Consider the following 18,554-nt stretch of genomic DNA (forward strand, 5'->3'; position numbering starts at 1 on the left):
ATGAGAAATATTTTCATGTTTTAATTTTATGACGAATTAAACAAATACTCTGTTGTTGTTAGTTGCCATCAAGTTGACTCTGACTAATGGCGACCCTATAAATAACAGAACAGAACACTGGCCAGTCCTACACCATCTTCATGATCATTGGTATATTTGAGTCCATTATTGTGGCTATTGTGTGAATTCAAAACAACTACTCTAGGTGTCTGTATTCTGTATATGTATTTATTATAGCTTTGTATGTAACACACATGTTTGTAGTGCTAGGCATGTTATTTATGCATTATCCATCTTTCCACATACAGTATTTAGATTTTAATTTCAAATATTACATGGTACTTTAAGTTGTGCTTTATTTTTTGATCAAAGGAGCTTTCACAGTCCAGTATTTACTTGAGTTTGTTTCTACGATTTGGAAAAAAAAAAAAAGAGCTTATGATAGTCAAATAAATTTGCATATGTGTAATTAGCTGGGATTAATTTTCCTTGGGGAATGGTAATAAGATTCTGAAATGTGAAAGTATAATGAAGACCTTGATGAAACATTCCCTGTTTACAGTGAACCTAAATGATAATAATTATAAGTCTTTAACAAAAGTTTTGATGGTGGGCCACTTGGGATCCTGAGTGAAACTTTGTTCTCACTTTTTGAGTATGTCAATTTCTCAGCAAGTCTTATCCTTTACTTATCAAGGAACCAAGCTCAGCCAATCCCGGTGGAATAGTAATAAATCTAGCTAATACTCAAATGGTGTTTACTATGCGCCAGGCACTGTCCTAGATTCTTTGAGTAATTGAATATTCTGAATATCCCTGGGAGTTGGTAGTATCATTATCTCCATTTTACAGATGGGGACTCTTAGGTAGTGTGAACTTACTGGAATTACCAAGATTTGAACTCAGATAGTTTAGGTCCAGATTCAAGGTTCTTAATCACTATGCTATACCTGCATTTAACATCTGTGATCAAGGCTTAACACATAATAACATACCCAATGTGGATTATTTGGAACTGAATTATGCAAGTAACAGAATATTGAACGAATACGGCATTTTACATGTTGGGTACAGGCATTCAGTAAATATTGGTGGAATTAGTGATTTTTTTTTGAAATATGCTAATATTTTCTCTTTTCCATGGATATTGGTAATAAAATACACATAAAAAGAAATTTTGGAAGCTTTACTTGTGTTCTTAAGGCTACTTATTCAAGGCATCAAAAAGGAATACAAATAAACTACAGGACCAATAAACTACAGGAGATATAACAAATCTGCTGAATAAACTGGAGAAAACTCACTTTGTTAAAAGAGAAACAAAGAAATATGTATCAATTCTTATGGTTATTAGATATCTCTGCTCATAAACAAGATCCACATAGATTTCTCTTTTCTTTCTCCTCCTTCCCCCTTTTTCTCCCAAGAGTTTCCTAAGCAGACTGCACTAATAAGATAAAATAGCTTTAAATGACCAAAGATCTTATCATGGGCACCTTTGATACTGAAAATTAAACTCAAGGAAGGTGTTATGGACTGAATTGTGTCCCCAAAAAGATATGCTGAAGTCCCAACCCCATACCTGTGAATGTGACCTTGTTTGGAAATAAAGCTTTTGAAGATGTCATCAGTTAACATGAGGTCATACTGGGACAGGGTAGATCGTAATCCAAAATGATTGGTGTCCTTATAAAAGAGGAGAAGAGAAACAGAGGAACAGACTGAGACGGAAGATGGCCATGTGAAGACAGGCAGAGATTGGAGTGATACCTCTACAAGCCAAGGAACACCAAGAATTGCCAGCAACCACCAGAAGCTAGGAAGAGGCAAGGAAGGATATTTTCCTAGGGCCTTCAGAGACATCTTGATTTTGGACTTCTAGTCTTCAGAAATGTGAGACAATAGTTTTAAGCCACCTTGTTTGTGGTACTTTGTCATAGTAGTCCTTCAGAATAAGAGAGTCTGTTTCATTCCCTCAGTTTCTCAAAGGCTCTTGCCCACTAACCTTACCCTTTGACATAGATGTCACTCATTTCCTCTCCTGTGATGCTTTTCTCATCCAAGGTAACATCCTTGGTGTTCCAGACGATCACACGCAGGTAGTATCTGAAAGGAGCACATTTTGAAGGTACTTTTTCCTTTAGTCTTATTCCAAGCAACCAGCATAATATAGCAGGGTCTCAAAATTACTTACTTCTTGGCTTTCCGGGGCGTGATGTTGAAAGGAGGGCCTGGTGGCCCCAAACTCTTGGGGAAAACATCCACCCACATCTGCAGTCTTCCCTAAATGATTCAAAAATAAAAAGACAATCGAAGTTATATTATGGGTGGCAGAGATTACAATTTTCTTTTGTACTTCTTAGGTGAAACTATTTCTTTAGCCTGCTAATTTCTTAGTCCATATGGAAGACAATCAAATGACATAGAAGAGCAAACCAAGATTAATCTCATGTCTGCAATGTACTTTAGCCTCCCTTCCCCTGCCACCCCAACTCCCTACTCTCACCCAGGAACCTCTGATGGCTACATGTGTGCCCACTTGTATACTAGTTGAAATCTTCCCTAGTTAATAAAATGAAAGGCTTCCCATCACTAACAAAATCCCTAAAACACACACACACCCCCTCTGACAATGATGTAAAGTTGGGTCCTTCACCCTTCAGAACAGTTCTCACGTTGTCACTCTGTCAACACATTGCCTACTTGTCATTCTCAGTTTTATGACACCCAAGAGTTTCTCTACTTCCTCAAGTTACAAAATCAAAATAATGTAAAATGTTAATTAATTTTTCAAAATAAAAACGTACAACATAGGACTTTCAAAGGAATCCCAAAGGAGAGATTTAAGCAATGACAAGAGCATCACTGTTCCCAAAAGGCTGGGATTCCCTGCCATTGGCTCATTAGTGCCTGCCCTCTGGTTGGAGGCTGGCACGCAGGGGGAGGATGGAAGCCTAGACTGACACTTGTGCAGGCTGTCTTGGTGAGGCTTTGCTCAGCTCTTTGACTGCCACAGACCAGGTCAATCCATCTGACTGGAATGTTCTTTTTGACAGGTGAGGAATGCCATTAAAAAGCTGTATCAACCATATGAACCAATTTACATTCCACAGACTGTTTTTGGATGTTCTGTAGACTCTGCTTTTATGACAAAAACAGACTGGTCTTCAAGAAAGTTGCCAAGGAAACCACTAGATTGGCTTCCTAATGCATCATGATCAAAACAATTTAACTGGAGTTCCTGAAAAGAGATGTATTTTACTGTGACCCTGACTCTCTTTCAACTAATCTCTCAGGCTCAAGGTTCCACGATACATCAAGCACACTGAAGAACCTAAGGCGTCTGGTATCTACTAAGACTGAGCCACAGCCTGTATTCAATACTGTGATTGGGGCGGGGGGGGCGTTGGTAAACTCCTAGGGAGAAATCTTTCTCACTTTGCAATTTCTTGAGACTTATTCAAATGAGGTGAAGGAGGGGAGAGAGAAGGAGGAATGGGCTCTTTGGAAGAAGGAAGAAGAATAAGAAAAGGAGGAAATGAAAATATGGAACAGGATAACAGTAAGAAACAAGTGACAAAATCTAGTAAACTCAGGGTACTTATGGCCACTTTTTGAAGATAAATTTGTCCATGGTTTTACATACTTTATTGTTGGTGTCATTAATGTCACTGTCAACAATATTTACATCCATTATATAATATTTCTTAAAGTGCGGTCTCCTAGCCACTTCCACCAGAACCACTCAAGGTACTTGTTAAAATGTAGATTCCCGGGCCCACTCCAGACCTACTGAATGTGAATTTGGAGGCACGGCCTGGGAATTTTCATGAGGACAACTTTCCACATTGATTATTTTGTCATTTGCCATGTCTCACCAGGTTCTCTGGAACCTGCTCCCCAACATCTGGGCTTGACCCTCCCCCATCACTCTCCACATGGTCACAGTGAGCAGCCACCTTGTACATGATGGCCCTGCTTCCCTGGCTCTTCAGTCTCAGATGGAACCTTTTCACCCAAGCTGGGCCAAGCTCAGTCGCTTTGCCAGACCCTGCCCTTTTGGCTACACATGAGTGGTCCAGTGGAGGACAGCTGGGCCAACCAATCTCTTCCATGTTTGGAAGTAGATGGGGCTATATTATAACATAAAAACACTCAAGAACTGTCCATGATGTTCTGATGCACAGGAAGGTGACCACAGCAAAAGAGCAGACTCAAACAGAAAGACAAGAGACCCTGATTCAAGTTTCTTCTGCATCCTGTCTGGAGTTTGTGAGTTACTTGAAAATTTTTACCAAAAATTCTCCTTTGTGATGAAGCTAATTTGAGTTTTATTTCTATTTCCTAAAATCAAAAGTATCCAAATGAAATAAATGAGACAAATCTGTGTCAGTTATTGCTGTTGCATTTGGGGTTTGGATGATGGGTCTTCAAAGGTGGAAAGCCGCTTTACCTGGGAAATATTGGGCTGGAAGGTGCTGTGCAAAGTCCTCGTTTCCACATGTTCAGGGACCAGCCCCTGAGTCCTGAGGATGTGAAGGGCAAGACGCTCGTCAGGGGCCCCAAGGTGTTGGTGCAGAATCTTGTTGGCTTCTGGAATGAGAATGGAATGGCGTTGACACCGGGTGACCATCTGGAAACAGGTCAGCCAGCTTGCTCTGAGCTGCCTGCAGCACTTCATTCCAGATTTTGCAAAACAAACAGGCAGTGCCACTGTGCAAACTTCTGACTTAGGAAGGAGTTGTTGATAGAAACAGTTTCTGACTAGGGACCCTGCCCCATCCAGGCTCACACTCAACTTCTGTGCTGCCAGTAGCAAAGGGACTAGGACACACCAGAACATGTAAGTGAGAGTAGCCTGTATTTACTTCTGTGGCAGAGGCTCACAGCTAGACTCTGCTTCTACCCTCTCCTGTAGCTGGGTGTGGCCATGTGACCAAGTTCATCTAGAATGTAAAGTGGGTGGAAGTGATGTGTGTCATTTCCACACTGGGCGCATAAACCTTTCCATGCAGGATCCTTTACGCGCCTTTCTCTCCTGCCACCTTCACGCAGATGAGAATAGAATCCTGGGGAGTCTGAGCTAAGATGGAAGGGGCCTGAGACCAAGAAGCATCTCCTGGAGGAGGGCCACCACCCGCAAGAATACCTGTTTTGAATTTATGGGAAATAAATATCTATTGGGTTAAGCCATTGAAACTTGGAAGTGTAATTGTTTCAGCAGCTGGTATTGCTATGGCATTTTTAAAACATAGCCCCCAAATTCTCAGAGAGATCCCATTGAGAGGTGGGATCTATATCTCTCCCTTTGAATCTGGTGACAAGTTCAATCAATAAACTATTGAGAAAATGATGTTGTCTAACTTCTGAGGCTAGGCTCTAGCAGAAGTCATCCACCATGTAAGAAGCCTGACTCCCCAGGGACTGCTTGTTGTGAAACCGTATGCATGTGCTCAGGTTGTCAGCCCCAGTGGAGCTCCCAGCCTGGAGCCGGCAACAACCGCCAGCCATGTGCATGAGGACCTTGGCTGTCCAGCCCAGCCGAGCTTTCAGATGATGGCAGCCCCAGCACATCTGACTGCAGCCCCATGACAGACCTCAAGTGAGAACTGCCCAGCAGAACCCTTCCTGAATCCCTGACCCACAAAATCATGAGCAAAACAAAATGACTGCTTTAAGCTGCTAAGTTTTCGGGTGATTTTCCATGTGACAATCATACCTGGAGCAATCTCCATGACTAATATAAGTTTTTTGGGGGAGCTGCTTGATTATTTTGAGGTACTTTTAACTACTATGCCATGGTGCTTCCCATCTTATTTATTCTCAATAGGTTTTTCAAGCTTACACATTAACAGCAGCATCAACATTTCTTAAACATTGAATCATCCCTGACTTTGACTAAGTCCTCTTCAAAGTGAAAAGGCAAAACATAGTCTCTTACAATGTCAAGAATAAACAGTTGGGGATCAGGAAGCACCTTCACTCCCATGTATCTTTGCTCAGTTTTCTCTGTATATCCCACAAACCCTGCAAGCCCAGCCCCATCACCACTCCCCCTCAGAAGACACCCCCTCCCACTATATTGAATCATGCCATAGCTCTTACGCTCTACTAAGCTTACTTCAGTGTTGTCATAGTGTATCTAGCTGTCTATGTGTCAAGACAGGTTGTATTATAAATTGCTTCTTGGGAAAGAGCAAGACCCCGAGCTCTGACGTGAGCCAGATGTGAGCCCAGCAGGCTCTTCAAACCAACCCCCAACATTCCAGAGCCTTCTTAGAGAAGGGCTGGAGTAAATGATCAGATAAATGTGGAAGAGAAATTCCTGCACCACTGTATGAGCATTTTTGAGTTAACTGTGCATTACATAGAAATTAGTTAATTACCAAAGCTTTCTGTTCAAAGCTTAAATGGCTATAACCCAAAAAGGTCAAGTGAAACATATGACAAGAAAATGTGTCCACTCTGACACTTGGCAAGACAGCTGAACTCTACCATAATGTGGCTTTTGTTAGATAGAGTCATGTGTGCAGAGTCTCATATACTATACTTAGGAGTGGGCCTCCCCATCTTCCCCCCAAAACAAACCAAGTGATATAAATGGGTTACTATGCTTTGTAACCAGCTTGCCATCCATAGGAATGTGCTCACCAAATTCATCCAAACTGTAGTCTCGTCCTCCATATCTGATTCTACTCCCATCTTCAGAAAGGATGGGTGGTGGAAAGCCTTTGAATCTGGCTACATTGTGAAGCAACTGTGTTGGTTTCAATTGATCTCGCCAGGTATTTACTCCAGAACTGTGAAGAACACCCCATGTCCCCGAGTTACTGCCAAATACACAAGTTCTCCTTGAATTCACACACACATACACACATCCTCCTTCATAACGAGGGGCAGGGGATGAGATCTACACTTTGACTTTGCCTAGAAATCCATTTCTGAACCCTAAAATCTACACTTTGTTTGGCCTCAGCCAATTGATCAAATTTTTGGCCTTCGATTTCCTCCTTTGTAAAAATGAGGAATTTGACTGACATCACAGTAGTCCTAAGAGGCAAACTCATAAAATAGAAACTGCAAGTGACATCTCATTAGATGCCATAGAAAGATGCCATGTAGCACTCATGGAGGAGGGACATCGCAAAATCGATCAATTTAGCAGTATGGGAAGTGAGATCCCTGCTTCCTAAACCCTCAGTTCCTAACATCAAAGACAAGGGCTCAAAGGGGGGAGGGAAGGGGCTGGTCCTCCAGAGCTTCTGGCTGGGCACTGTGCTACTCCATGGGCCACCATGTTATACAGATGTTGATGGGAATGGTGCCCCTGGAACTGGACAATGCGATGGCCCCGATTCTCCCTAAGATAATCCTACTATTAAAAATGGTAACTTGTTCGACTAAAAGGAGCAGCAGCTCAGTGAAGAAAGGCACTGAGGTAGAGAGTAAAAGCTTTCCCTGGCATTAACATCAAGTGAAACAAACTGTCTAATTCATGGTCACAGCAACTTACATACAATACTGCTCAGGTATGCCGCAGTGGGATCCAAACCGGGAAAGGAATCGGTTTTCCAGATCAATAATTGTCTCTCCCACTTTTTCATCACGGGTAAAAGTGTCATAATCATAGACAGAAATTTTCAGGTCCTTTTCTTGAGGTAAGTAGCAGCTCAGTTCGTACATTCTAAATAAACAAATGGACGGTTAGAATCTCCATGATCCATCCAGGTACCACAAGCCCCAGGGCTCTATGCAAAGAACCCCAAACAACGGCTCTGGCCATTGGAGGAGAACATCTCGACTAGAATAACCAGGGTGGGTGGTAGTGGGTGAGGTACTTTGTAAATCTCCAACCCCCAGTGCCAACGAGTCGATTCCGACTCATAGCGACCCTACTGGACAGAGTAGAACTGTCCCATAGAGTTTCCAAGGAGCGCCTGGTGGATTTGAACTACTGACCCTTTGGTTAGCAGTCACAGCGCTTTACCACTACTCCACCAGGGTTTCCTTTGTAAATAGTAAATATTATATTAGTAATAAGAACAATAAGAGAACATGAGCCAGAGTGCTCAGGAGAAGAACGTGGGCTTTAAATAAAAAAATACCTGGGTTCAAATCCCAGCTCTGTTGGTTACTAGCTGTGGGACACTAGGCTCCTTACTTAACCTCTTTGTCCTCAGTTTTCTCATCTGTAAAATGGTGACAATAATACCTACCAAACAGTGTTATAAGAGTCAAGTGTCAAGTGGAGAAATATATGGAGCTCTGGTGGTGCAATGGTTAAAGTGCTCAGCTGCTAACCGAAACACCTCTCTGAGGGAGAAAGACATGGCCGTTTGCTTTGGTAAAGATTACAGCCTTGGAAACCCTATGGGACAGTTCTACTCTGTCCTACAAGGTTGCTATGAGTCAGAATCGACTCGATGGCAACAGATTACAAAGAAATGTATAGAAAGTACCTGGCATGAGTGCATTGCTCAAAAATAAAAAAAATTATTATTATTATTAATTATAATGTTATTAACATTATAATTATCACACAGCTAGGAGATTAGTAAGGCACAAACACCCTGATACAGCCCCCTATCTGTGCCCCACTATGTCCCCTCCTCTGCCTCAATGGAGACCACTACTCCATGGAATGTCTTTGATTCACCCTACCAGAGCACAGGGGTGGGGTGGATGGATATAACAGGCTCCCTCTCTCCTTCCAGATCCTTGGGGTCTGCCATTGGCTTTGGCTTTTTAAGACCTTTCCAATTTATAGAATCCCTATTAAAATGCAAACACTTGCGAGATAAAGGTAAATAAACCATACTTTTTGTGGTAAGTAAAAAATGTGGGGAAGGTTCTAAGGAAGTGATAACTTGTACAGTATAAGCTCTGGGTGTGCAGGGTTTTTGTTCTGTATTTGCACTGTCCAGACAGATACCTGTCCCAAAGTAGGTACTCAGTTAACATATGCTGAAGGAAAAATTATAGGAGGTCTCTCCCATCTCTCTCATCTCTCTGTGCCTTCTTCTCCCCTTCCCAGTTCACTTTAATGTATAAACTGGTTTCTGTCCAAAGAGCCAGAAATCCCAATGCATTTGAGCAGAAGAGTGTGTGTCAATGGGAGTCTGGCAAAATGCTTCCAGGATGTCTTCTAGATAAATCTCAGCTACTTCTACAGACTGCTGTGCCAGGGCAGGGGCCTGAGGGAGGCAGGTAACCAACCAAATGAGACAAGGTGCTTGAACCAGGATCACACATGAAGCACCGTACCCACACATACCCATAACACCACATTTCCAGCACTGGATTCCACTGTCAGGTAATATATGTCCCTTGAGAAAAGGAATATTTTGGTCAAATAGAGTTGAGAACTACTTCTTTGGGACTTCTTCTGGACAAACTAAAGGCTCTGAGAAGTCCTGCAATTATTCACCTATTTTAACCCAAGACCCCCAAAGTTTTGATTAAGGAATACATTTTTTTCCCTTGGAACACCAGTGAATATCTCATGGAAGACACTGATAATCCATTGAATGTGGTCTGCAGAATGCCATGATGTGGTATGAATATGCTGAACAATGGCCCATCATAAGGGAAACACAACATTAAAAAACAAAAAACCAGTTGCTTTCAAGTCGACTTCAACTCATTGTGACTCCATGTAGTCAGAGCAGAGCTAGGCTCCATAGGGTTTTCAATGGCTGATTTTTTTTGAAGTAGATCGCCAGGTCTTTCTTCTGAGGTACCTCTCGGCAGACTTGACCCTCCAACCGTTTGCACCACCCAGGGACTCCAAGGGAGACATTACCCCTGCCTTAATTCCTGTCCCAGAATCTCTGAGACTCTCCACCAAAAAAGAAAGTCACCTCTAAGACTGAGGTCAAGGCCCAGAGCAGTCTGAGGGGCTGCAGAGCCTGCGTCTTCTTGGCTCCACCCCCGCTGGATGAGGGGAAGTCTGCGCCCGCGCCAGACTGGCCAAGCAGGGCCTGTCGGCATCACTTCCTCCCAGGGTGGCTCCAAGCAAGACTTTTCCTGCCACTTAATTAAGCCTGTGCTTGGCTCCTCAGAGACAGCGATTCAGACAGGGCCGCCTTTCTCCCTTAAAAGCTGGCTCTCCCTGCTTCCCTGTCTCCTGCACAGGAGCCCTCCTTCCTGCCCTGCGTGCCTTTTCCTGTCTAGACCTCAGGGCTGGATCAGTGGAAGAAAATGAAAACGATCATATTGCCGTGCCAGGGATTACTTCCACAGGCTGGCCTCGGCACGTGGCCTCGGGGTCTACAGCACAGAGGTGTGCATGTGCGCAGGTGTGTCGTGTGAGCATGTGTGTCTGCCCGCCCGGGGGCTGAGCGAGTGTGAGGCCTGTGTGCACGTGTGCTACCGGGTGTGACAGAATGCAGGCCCTGAGAGACTGAGTGACTAGACTTCTGTGTATATCTCTGAAAGATACATACATGAGAGAAAGAAGGCACGAGGTCAAAACCAACAAACTTCCGTAGAAAAGAAAAGGAAGGGCAAGATGTTAGAGCCAAAAATAAAAATATAGGCCACAAAGCAAACAAGAACACAGTGTTCTCCCACTAGGCAAGGTTCTGGGAAAATAACACTGTTTTTTACAAGTGTTTTGTACAAAGGACATTTTTCTACAGGTGATGGCTTTGCCATGAATATGAAGCATTACCAAAGGTGCTGGAAAAGCATGGGGCATGGAGTTGGGAAATTCTACCCCCAAAAGTCTTGACTCTTTTACTTATTACCTTTGTAGGCAGAGCTCTCAGCCCGTTTCCCTCACCTGTGAAGAAGGCTGCTACTCCCTGCCCTGCCTGGGTAATAGGTCTGACATGGAGATGAAAATAAGACCCTGGCAGCAGCATTGAAGCCACGCAGACACTGGAGGCAGACAGCCTGGGTTTATCCTGACTCTGGCTCTTACTGGCTGCGTACATCTTGGCCCTTCACCTCTCTGTGCCACAATTTCCTCAGTTGTAAAATGAGGATAATAATAGCACCTCAGAGTTGTAGATGTTTTAATAAAGGGCTCAGCGTAGTGCCTGGCACATAGTAAATGTTCAGCAAATGTTAGCTATTATTAAATGTGGAAGCAGTTGATAGCTCAAAATGCCAGTCTCATTAAGAGGTTACATAGATTTGCCTTACTCTTGTGATGGCTCTGACAAGATAAAAATAACAGGCCAGAAACAAGCCCAAACTTGTAATGATAAAAAAAATAATTCTATTTAAGAATCACTGGGACAATTACTTAAGGCTTTTATAAATATCTAAACAACAACAACAAAAAAGAATCATTGGGGACAGATGATAGATGAAGCAGGACATTTTAACTCCATCACTTTCGGCCCCTCCTCAATTTTGACAACAGGGTCAATATACTCACTGGATCAAAATGTCCCAGAAAACAGAGCCCAAACTGGATTCAGGAAGTGGGAGCTAGCATTTCACTACGGTTGAGTCACTCTGCCTTTCCTTCTTGTCTAGAACCCACCAACTCTTTATGCTGACTCCTAGGCCTGTACTGGAGTCCCCAGGTGGTGACAACAGTTAACATGCTCAGCTGCTAACTCAAAGGTCGTAGCTTCAAGTCCACTCAGGCTTCCTGGAAGAAAGTCCTGGAGATCTACTGCCAAAAAAGTAGCCATTGAAAACCTGTGAAGGACGTTTCTACTATGACATGTGAGAACGCCATGAGTTGGAATCAATTCAATGGCAACTAGTGAGGCCTGTACTACCCCCGCCCATCTCCCTTTGATGGCTGGCTCAGGAGAAATCTCATTAGAAAAGCCTCTACCGTGACTTAGTTTTGTTTTCTTCGTGACACTTTTCACTTCCGTGAAATCTTTTATGTGTGTGTTTACATGCTGACCCTGGGCTCCCCTCACTGGAAGGTCTCTCATTCATGGCCACTGCTTCAGGGCCCAAAACAGAGCTTGTCACATAGGACATCCTTAGTACACGTTCAGGGAAGAAATGAGTGAGAGAAAAACCTTAAAAAAATGTACATTACCTGCCAAAAACTGGGTTGAGAGTATTGGGAATGTAGTGGTCTCGATCTTCAATGACTTTTTTGCCCAGTGTTATTTTTATATAAGGGTCACACTGCAGGGAAAAACAGACAGGATGTTACGTCATCATGGGGTGCGAGTTTAAGTCGGTTTCTGGGACAGACCCAGATGTGCCTCCATACCCACCCTGACATGACTGCCATGGCACTGTATGCCTTTAGAGAGGCAGTGTGGGGTGAAGGGTGGTGGGAGGGAGGAGCCCTGGCTTTACCCACGACTGGCTGTGTGACTTGGGCAAATCTCCAAGGTCACATCTGTAAAATGAGAAGGATGGAGCAGAGACTCTAAAGCCCCTTCAAGCTCTTAGATAAATCCCCACAGGGACAATCCTTCTGAACACAGTGTTTTGATAGAGCATCTTTCCCTGAGTGAGATAACAAACGCCCAAAAGAAAGAACATGACAATTATAGCTGCTGATGACTGTAATTATCTTGCTACAGAAGAAGGCCCCACACCCAAACTCTTACCAGGCCATTGTTGTCCTGAGGCTGGAGCCCAAAGCCTCGAACAATGTAAATCCTAACCGTGCATTCCTGTGGGACGCTGTCAGGTAATTCCCGAAACTGCCTGGGCGGGGCTGGCACGCTGGGGTCATCCGACAGCGGGTAGATTCTAAAGGAACCCTGAGAGAGAGACACACAAACGTACTCACAGCGTCCCTGCTGAGCTGGGTGGAGGGCTCCTGGGCCATCCCCTCCTTCCCCAGGACATTCAGGGGCAGCCACAAGGGTTGTGGGATTAGGTGAGGAACGGCTGCCTTTTGTGAAAGAAACAACATAAATTGTACTTTGCATATTTCCAACAGGGAACTATTTAATGGATTACGGGAGAGAAAGGGCAGGGCGGAAGCAGGGAAGCCAGGTGATAAACAGGCCAGAGACAGAGGTGGCCTGGACCAGTCTGGTGGCAGAGGGGGTGAGGAGGAGTGTGATTCTGCATATCTTTTGAGGATAAGAAGAAAATAATTTTTTAAAACCCAATAAAGTACTAAGGGTGATTCGCTGTTTTCTGCATCATTCCTTAACCCCCCTCCCACTCCCAGGCAAACGCCTGCTCATCCCTCAGGTCTCAGCCAGCTGAAAGGCATCAGTTTTTCCAGAAAGCCCCTGGCTGCTGCTGGTTGGGTGTGTCTCCTACCTGCTCTCATTTAGCCTGGAGCTCACCTCTGTCCCAGCACTGACCTCTCTGTCACTGTCTACTTACTATCTATTCCTTCACTAGACTGTAAGCTTCCTGAGGGTGGGAGTTATGTCTTGTTCAACACTCAGGGATGGGCATACAGTAGGAGCATAATAAATGTTTCAGGCCAGTGTCAGGGGCCATGTGTTTTATCTCTAAGCCTGCTTAAACACAGGAGAAAGCACCAATGTTTTTAGGTGCCGTCGAGTTGATTTTGACTCATAGCAACCCCACGTGACAGAGCAGAACTGCCCTTTAAGGTTTTCTAGGCTGGTGGCACAGTGGGTAAGAGCTATGGTGCACTATAGCTGCTAACCAAAAGGTTAGCAGTTGGAATCCCTGGAGAAGTTCTACTCTGCTCTCTGGGGTCGCTATGAGTCGGAATTGACTCAACAGCAACAGGTTTGGTTTTTTAAAATCTTTATGGGAGTATATTGCCAGGTCTTTCTCCTGCAGAGTGGCTGGGTGGGTTCAAACTGCTAACCTTTCAGATAGCAGCAGAGCACTTAACCATTGTGCCACCAGGGTTCTTTACATGTGGGTCTTAAAACCTATTGCCATCCAGTCAATTCTGACTCATAGTAACCCCAAAGGACAGAGCAGAACTGCCCCATAGGGTTTTCAAGGAGTGGCTGGTGGATTCAAACTGCCAACGTTTTGGTCAGCAGCAGAGCTCTTAACCACTGTGACACCAGGCCTCCATGCAGGTCTTAGTTCCAGCTGTATTTATTCAGTAAAGCAGCATGAATTAACCACCTCCCGCGTGCCAGGTGGAAACTCTGGTGGCATAGTGGTTAAGAGCTACAGCTGCTAACCAAAAGGCTGGCAGTTTGAATTCACCAAGAAACCCTATAGGCAGTTCTACTGTGTCCTATCGGGTCACTGTCAGTTGGAACTGATTCGACAGCAGCGGCTTTTTGGTTTATGTGCCACGGTTTATTGGAGACACAAAAATCAACTCAAGGAACCCAGTCTGGCACGGAGGTGTTAAATAGTTTGACTCTTGTGCCACCTTGATTGTCTCGTGGGAGGCTGTAAGGAGAAGGATTTTGAGACCACACATAGTACACACGTAATACTCTGATTGATCTGCAGTGTCTGCTACAGGCAATGGGTTAGGAAGTAGCAGCACTTCTGCCATGTACTTGCCAACCCATGCTGGAGGGACAGGCAGGCAGATAAGCAGATACTCGGAATGTGAAAGATGTTTTAATATCGACGTGAACCCAGACCTGTGGGAGCATAGAACAGAAGTGAGTCACTCTGCCTGAAGCAACCAGGGAACACTTCACAAAGAATGTGACATTTAAGCTGGCGCTTGAAGAACTAGAAGGACTTTGTCAGACCACAAAGAGAAAGGAAGGGCACCGGGGAAGGAAGAAGAACCTGTCCCAAGGTTCTGAGTTGTGAGAGGACAGGGCGTGTCTGGGGCTTGGGAGAGGTTCTCCTGGGCAGGAGGACGGGGTGTGTGAGGGCAGGGCAGCAGAGGAGACAGGGAGCTAGGAAGGAGTCGAGACTTGATCTTGTGGAAACCCAAGTTGTGTATTTAATCAGTCAAGAAACATGACCAGATTTGGTTGCATGAAGGATGGACTGAAGTGAGGTGAGAAAGGTAACAAGGACACCCAAATGGGAAGTTGTTGCAATAGACCTGCTGAAAGCCTGTGAGGGGCAGTGGGGAAGAAGAGGAGGAACAAGATCATGCAGAGGTTGAGTCTCTAGGATTCAGGGCTGGTTGGCATGGCTGGGAGAAGGAAAGAGGTATGGAGAATGGCTTTGAGTGTTCCCCATGGCCCTTTTCCTTGTTAGCACCTTCTAGCATCTGTCAGATGCCAAAGGATGTATCCCTGCCTTAGAGAAGCCCCGTCTGGTCCCCAGATGAGATCATAGCTCTCACAGCACTTTGTACTTTTCTTTCATAGCATTTAGCAGTTCATTATTTTATATTGGTGTGATTATTTGATTAGTGTAGTATGATAGATTGCTTTTATACAGCCTTTCTCACCATGGTCTTGTAACACCCACCAAATGACTGGGTGGGACTTTGCAAATGAGGTGCTTGTGGCCCACCAAGGGGATTGGACAGCTTGCTAATAATGCAAATAAGGTGCATGGTACCCTTGTGGGGGTGGGACCATATAAATAAGGTGTATGGAACCCTAATGATGGGATTGGTCAGTTTTGCCATCCTGCTAGTCTTAAAAGGAACCAAACCCAGAGCACAGGGGGACCTCACTACCAAGAAGAGACAGGAGTGGAGAGTATCCTTTGGACCCAGGATTCCTGTGCTGAGAACCTCCTAGACCCGGGAGACAGAGGAGCTGTAACACTGGAGACAATGCAAGATGGCGAAAAGCAGTGGCAGAGAAACGGCGGCTATAGAGGCAGCAAAGCCAGTGGGCTTCCTGGTCCATGAAGCAAGAAAGCTGAGCCTCTTCAGGCAGGAGGCTTGCTGGCAAAGTGAGGTGCCTGTGGGCACTTGTTGGTGGAGCTAGGCTTGGTGACCCATGGAGCAAGAGAGCTGGGTGCTTTCAGGCTGATGCTTACTGGTGGAGTGGGGTGTCCCCGGGTACTTACTGGCAAAGCTGAAGAGCTTTGTAACACTTGTTCTAGCAGGGCAGAGGTGGGGCGGAGGGACTGAGGGCCAGAGAGAGCCATGCCTGTGAGCAAGACTGAGAAGAGGCTGTTCTGATGGAAGAAATCAGCATTTCCTGATCCTGAAATGTAACCTGTAACTTCCCTAATAAACCCCGTAATCGTGAGTATTGTCTGTGAGTTCTGTGTGTCCATCGCAATGAATTATTGAACCCAGCAGAGAAGAAGCGAGTGCCTATGGGGGAAAGATGGTGTCAGAATTGGTAAAAAGGTTGGAGGGTGGAGGCATGTCTGACTTCCCCCTCATAGGAATCAGCCTTGGGATGCTGATGGTGATTCTCTTTCCTCCTCGTGAAGTTAGAACAGGTCAGATGTCTCTACAATGCCGTTTTTACAGTTAGTAATTACTAGTGATTGATTCTACCATCCATCTGTCAGTTTGCTGTACTGTGGTGGCTTGCATGCTGCTATGATGCTGGAAACTATGCCACCGGTATTTCAAATACCAGCAGGGCCCCCTATGGTGGACAGGCTTCAGTGGAGCTTCCAGACTAAAACAGACTAGGAAGAAACTCTGGCGATCTACTTCTGAAAATCTAATAAAAACCCTATGGATCATAACAGAATGTTGTCTGATACAGTGCTGGAAGATAAGCCCAAACACACTAATGGTCATAAGGATGGCACAAGACTGGGCGACATCTCATTCCGTTATTCATCAGGTCGCCATGAGTCAGAGCTGACTCAGGGGCAGCTAACACCACAAATCACTGATTAATGACCACAAGCTCTCAGAGGGCAGGAACAGGGTCTGGATTTCTTTCTAATCACATCTCCAGATTTAATGCAGGTCCTGGCCCACGGGCATTCAAAATATATTTGTTCGGAGACTAAATGAATACATGAGAGAAGTGAATGAATGAGTGAATAGATACTGATGACAACGGAAATCAGGGGCAGGGGAAGCGGTGAAGGTGTGCAGTGCAGGGAGCGAGTTTAGTTTGGGGCAGGTCAAGTCTGAAATGCCCAGAAGACGTTCCAAGGCAGAGGTGCAGGAAGCCGCTTTGGCTCTGATTAGCTCTGTAACTTTGGCAAATTATTTGTTCTCTCTGGGCCTCGTTTTTTTCTTTTTGACTTTAAAATAATGATTTCATAACTCATATTTATCTTTAGACCAAAGTAATAAAAGTACATAAACAGAAAAATATATGGCGATAAAATTAAGAAGCTATTGCTTTTACATTCCCTTCAAACTCTGGTTTGTGCGTTTTTAAAAAAACTAGTGACTTATTCTAATACGTCCTTTCTTATTTTTTTAATACTTTAGATGAACGTTTACAGAGCAAACTAGTTTCTCATTAAACAATTAACACACATATTGTTTTGTGACATTGATTGCCAATGCCACAACATGTCAACACTCTCTCCCTCTCAACCTTGGGTTCCCCATTACCAGCTTTCCTATCTTCTTCTTGCCTTCTTGTCCCTGCCCCGGGGCTGGTGTACCCATTTAGTCTCATTTGGTTTTATGGCAGGCCTCATTTTTTTCATTTGTAAAATAAGGAAAGTACCCTAGATGATTTGTGACCATTATCACCTGGAAAATTCTGTATTCTATATTCCTCACCTCAAGTTCAGAGCTTCCTAACAAAGGCTTTCCATGTTTGGAAATTGTTGTTGTTGGGTGCCATTGAGTTGATTCCAATTTCTAGTGACCTCATGTGACAGAGTAGAAGTGTCCCATACGGTTTTCTTGGCTGTAATCTTTACTGAAGCAGATTGCCAGGTCTTTGTTCTGCAAAGCTGCTGTGTGGGTTCGAACCACCAACCTTTTGGTTAGCAGCCAAGCTCTTAACTGTTATGATACCATGCCACCATGGCCAAACATGAAAATGCAGAACTTTCTGTTGTAAAAAGCTGCTTTCTCCTCCCTTTTCACTAATGGGAAGACCTGGATGAAGATGCATCTGCAGGTGACCTGTAAGAGTGTTCCTTGGTCATACTCACTGTGAGAGCTGATAATTTAAAAGAAGATATTCCTAACCTTCTGGAGGTTGTTATCAGATATTCTCAGCTGACTTATTAAATACCACCCTCTACAGACAAGGATGGTGAGACTTCATCTCAAGTACTTTGGACATGTTATCAGGAGGGACCAGTCCCTAAAGAAGGACATCATGCTTGGTAAAGTTGAACATCAATGAAAAAAAGGAAAACCCTCAACGAGATGGACTGACATAGTGGCTGCAACAATGGGCACAGGCGTAACGGCAATTGTGAAGATGGCACAGGACCTGGCAGTGCTTTTCGTTCTATTGTACACAGGGTCACTGTGAGTCGGAACAGGCTCAATGGCACCTAACAACAACAGAACACTCATCAGTTTTACAGCTTTCTGACTAAGTAAATAAAACCCATTGATAGCCTACCTAAAAGACTTGGATGCCCTTTATCCTAGGTATAGAAAGAAAATAAAGGTGAGTCTTAAACAGGAAAAACAACACCTTTTACTCACCTTAAACTCTCCTACCACAGAGGGGTCATCATTCTCATCTGATTTGCCTCGGTACAGCTTGAAAGTATCTGAGAAGTCTGTCAGGCCCTCAAATTCTGTTACATCCTCTAGTTCACAATCATATACCTGAAAACCATCAACAAGTCATTAATCTCTCATTAATACAAAGGTGGAGTCTAACATAAAAAAGATT

At 44.2% G+C, this 18,554-nt stretch overlaps 1 protein-coding gene across 5 annotated transcripts in view; it reads right to left on the minus strand.

Moving 5' to 3' along the window:
• Nucleotides 1-18,554, minus strand: part of MYOF (myoferlin) — a 190,013-nt gene that overhangs the window by 11,889 nt on the left and 159,570 nt on the right. For all 5 annotated transcript variants that reach the window (XM_049856042.1, XM_049856039.1, XM_049856041.1 and 2 more), the window contains 8 exons: nucleotides 18,362-18,487; nucleotides 12,540-12,695; nucleotides 12,014-12,105; nucleotides 7,514-7,684; nucleotides 6,652-6,800; nucleotides 4,454-4,593; nucleotides 2,195-2,283; nucleotides 2,011-2,106 (listed from right to left, as the gene is read on the minus strand). In XM_049856042.1, the coding sequence (XP_049711999.1) occupies nucleotides 2,011-2,106; nucleotides 2,195-2,283; nucleotides 4,454-4,593; nucleotides 6,652-6,800; nucleotides 7,514-7,684; nucleotides 12,014-12,105; nucleotides 12,540-12,695; nucleotides 18,362-18,487 (1,019 nt within the window). The remainder of the gene's footprint in view (nucleotides 1-2,010; nucleotides 2,107-2,194; nucleotides 2,284-4,453; nucleotides 4,594-6,651; nucleotides 6,801-7,513; nucleotides 7,685-12,013; nucleotides 12,106-12,539; nucleotides 12,696-18,361; nucleotides 18,488-18,554) is intronic.

The sequence above is a fragment of the Elephas maximus genome, chromosome 16 (genome assembly GCF_024166365.1).
Source record: "Elephas maximus indicus isolate mEleMax1 chromosome 16, mEleMax1 primary haplotype, whole genome shotgun sequence".
NCBI classification, from domain to species: Eukaryota; Metazoa; Chordata; class Mammalia; order Proboscidea; family Elephantidae; genus Elephas; species Elephas maximus.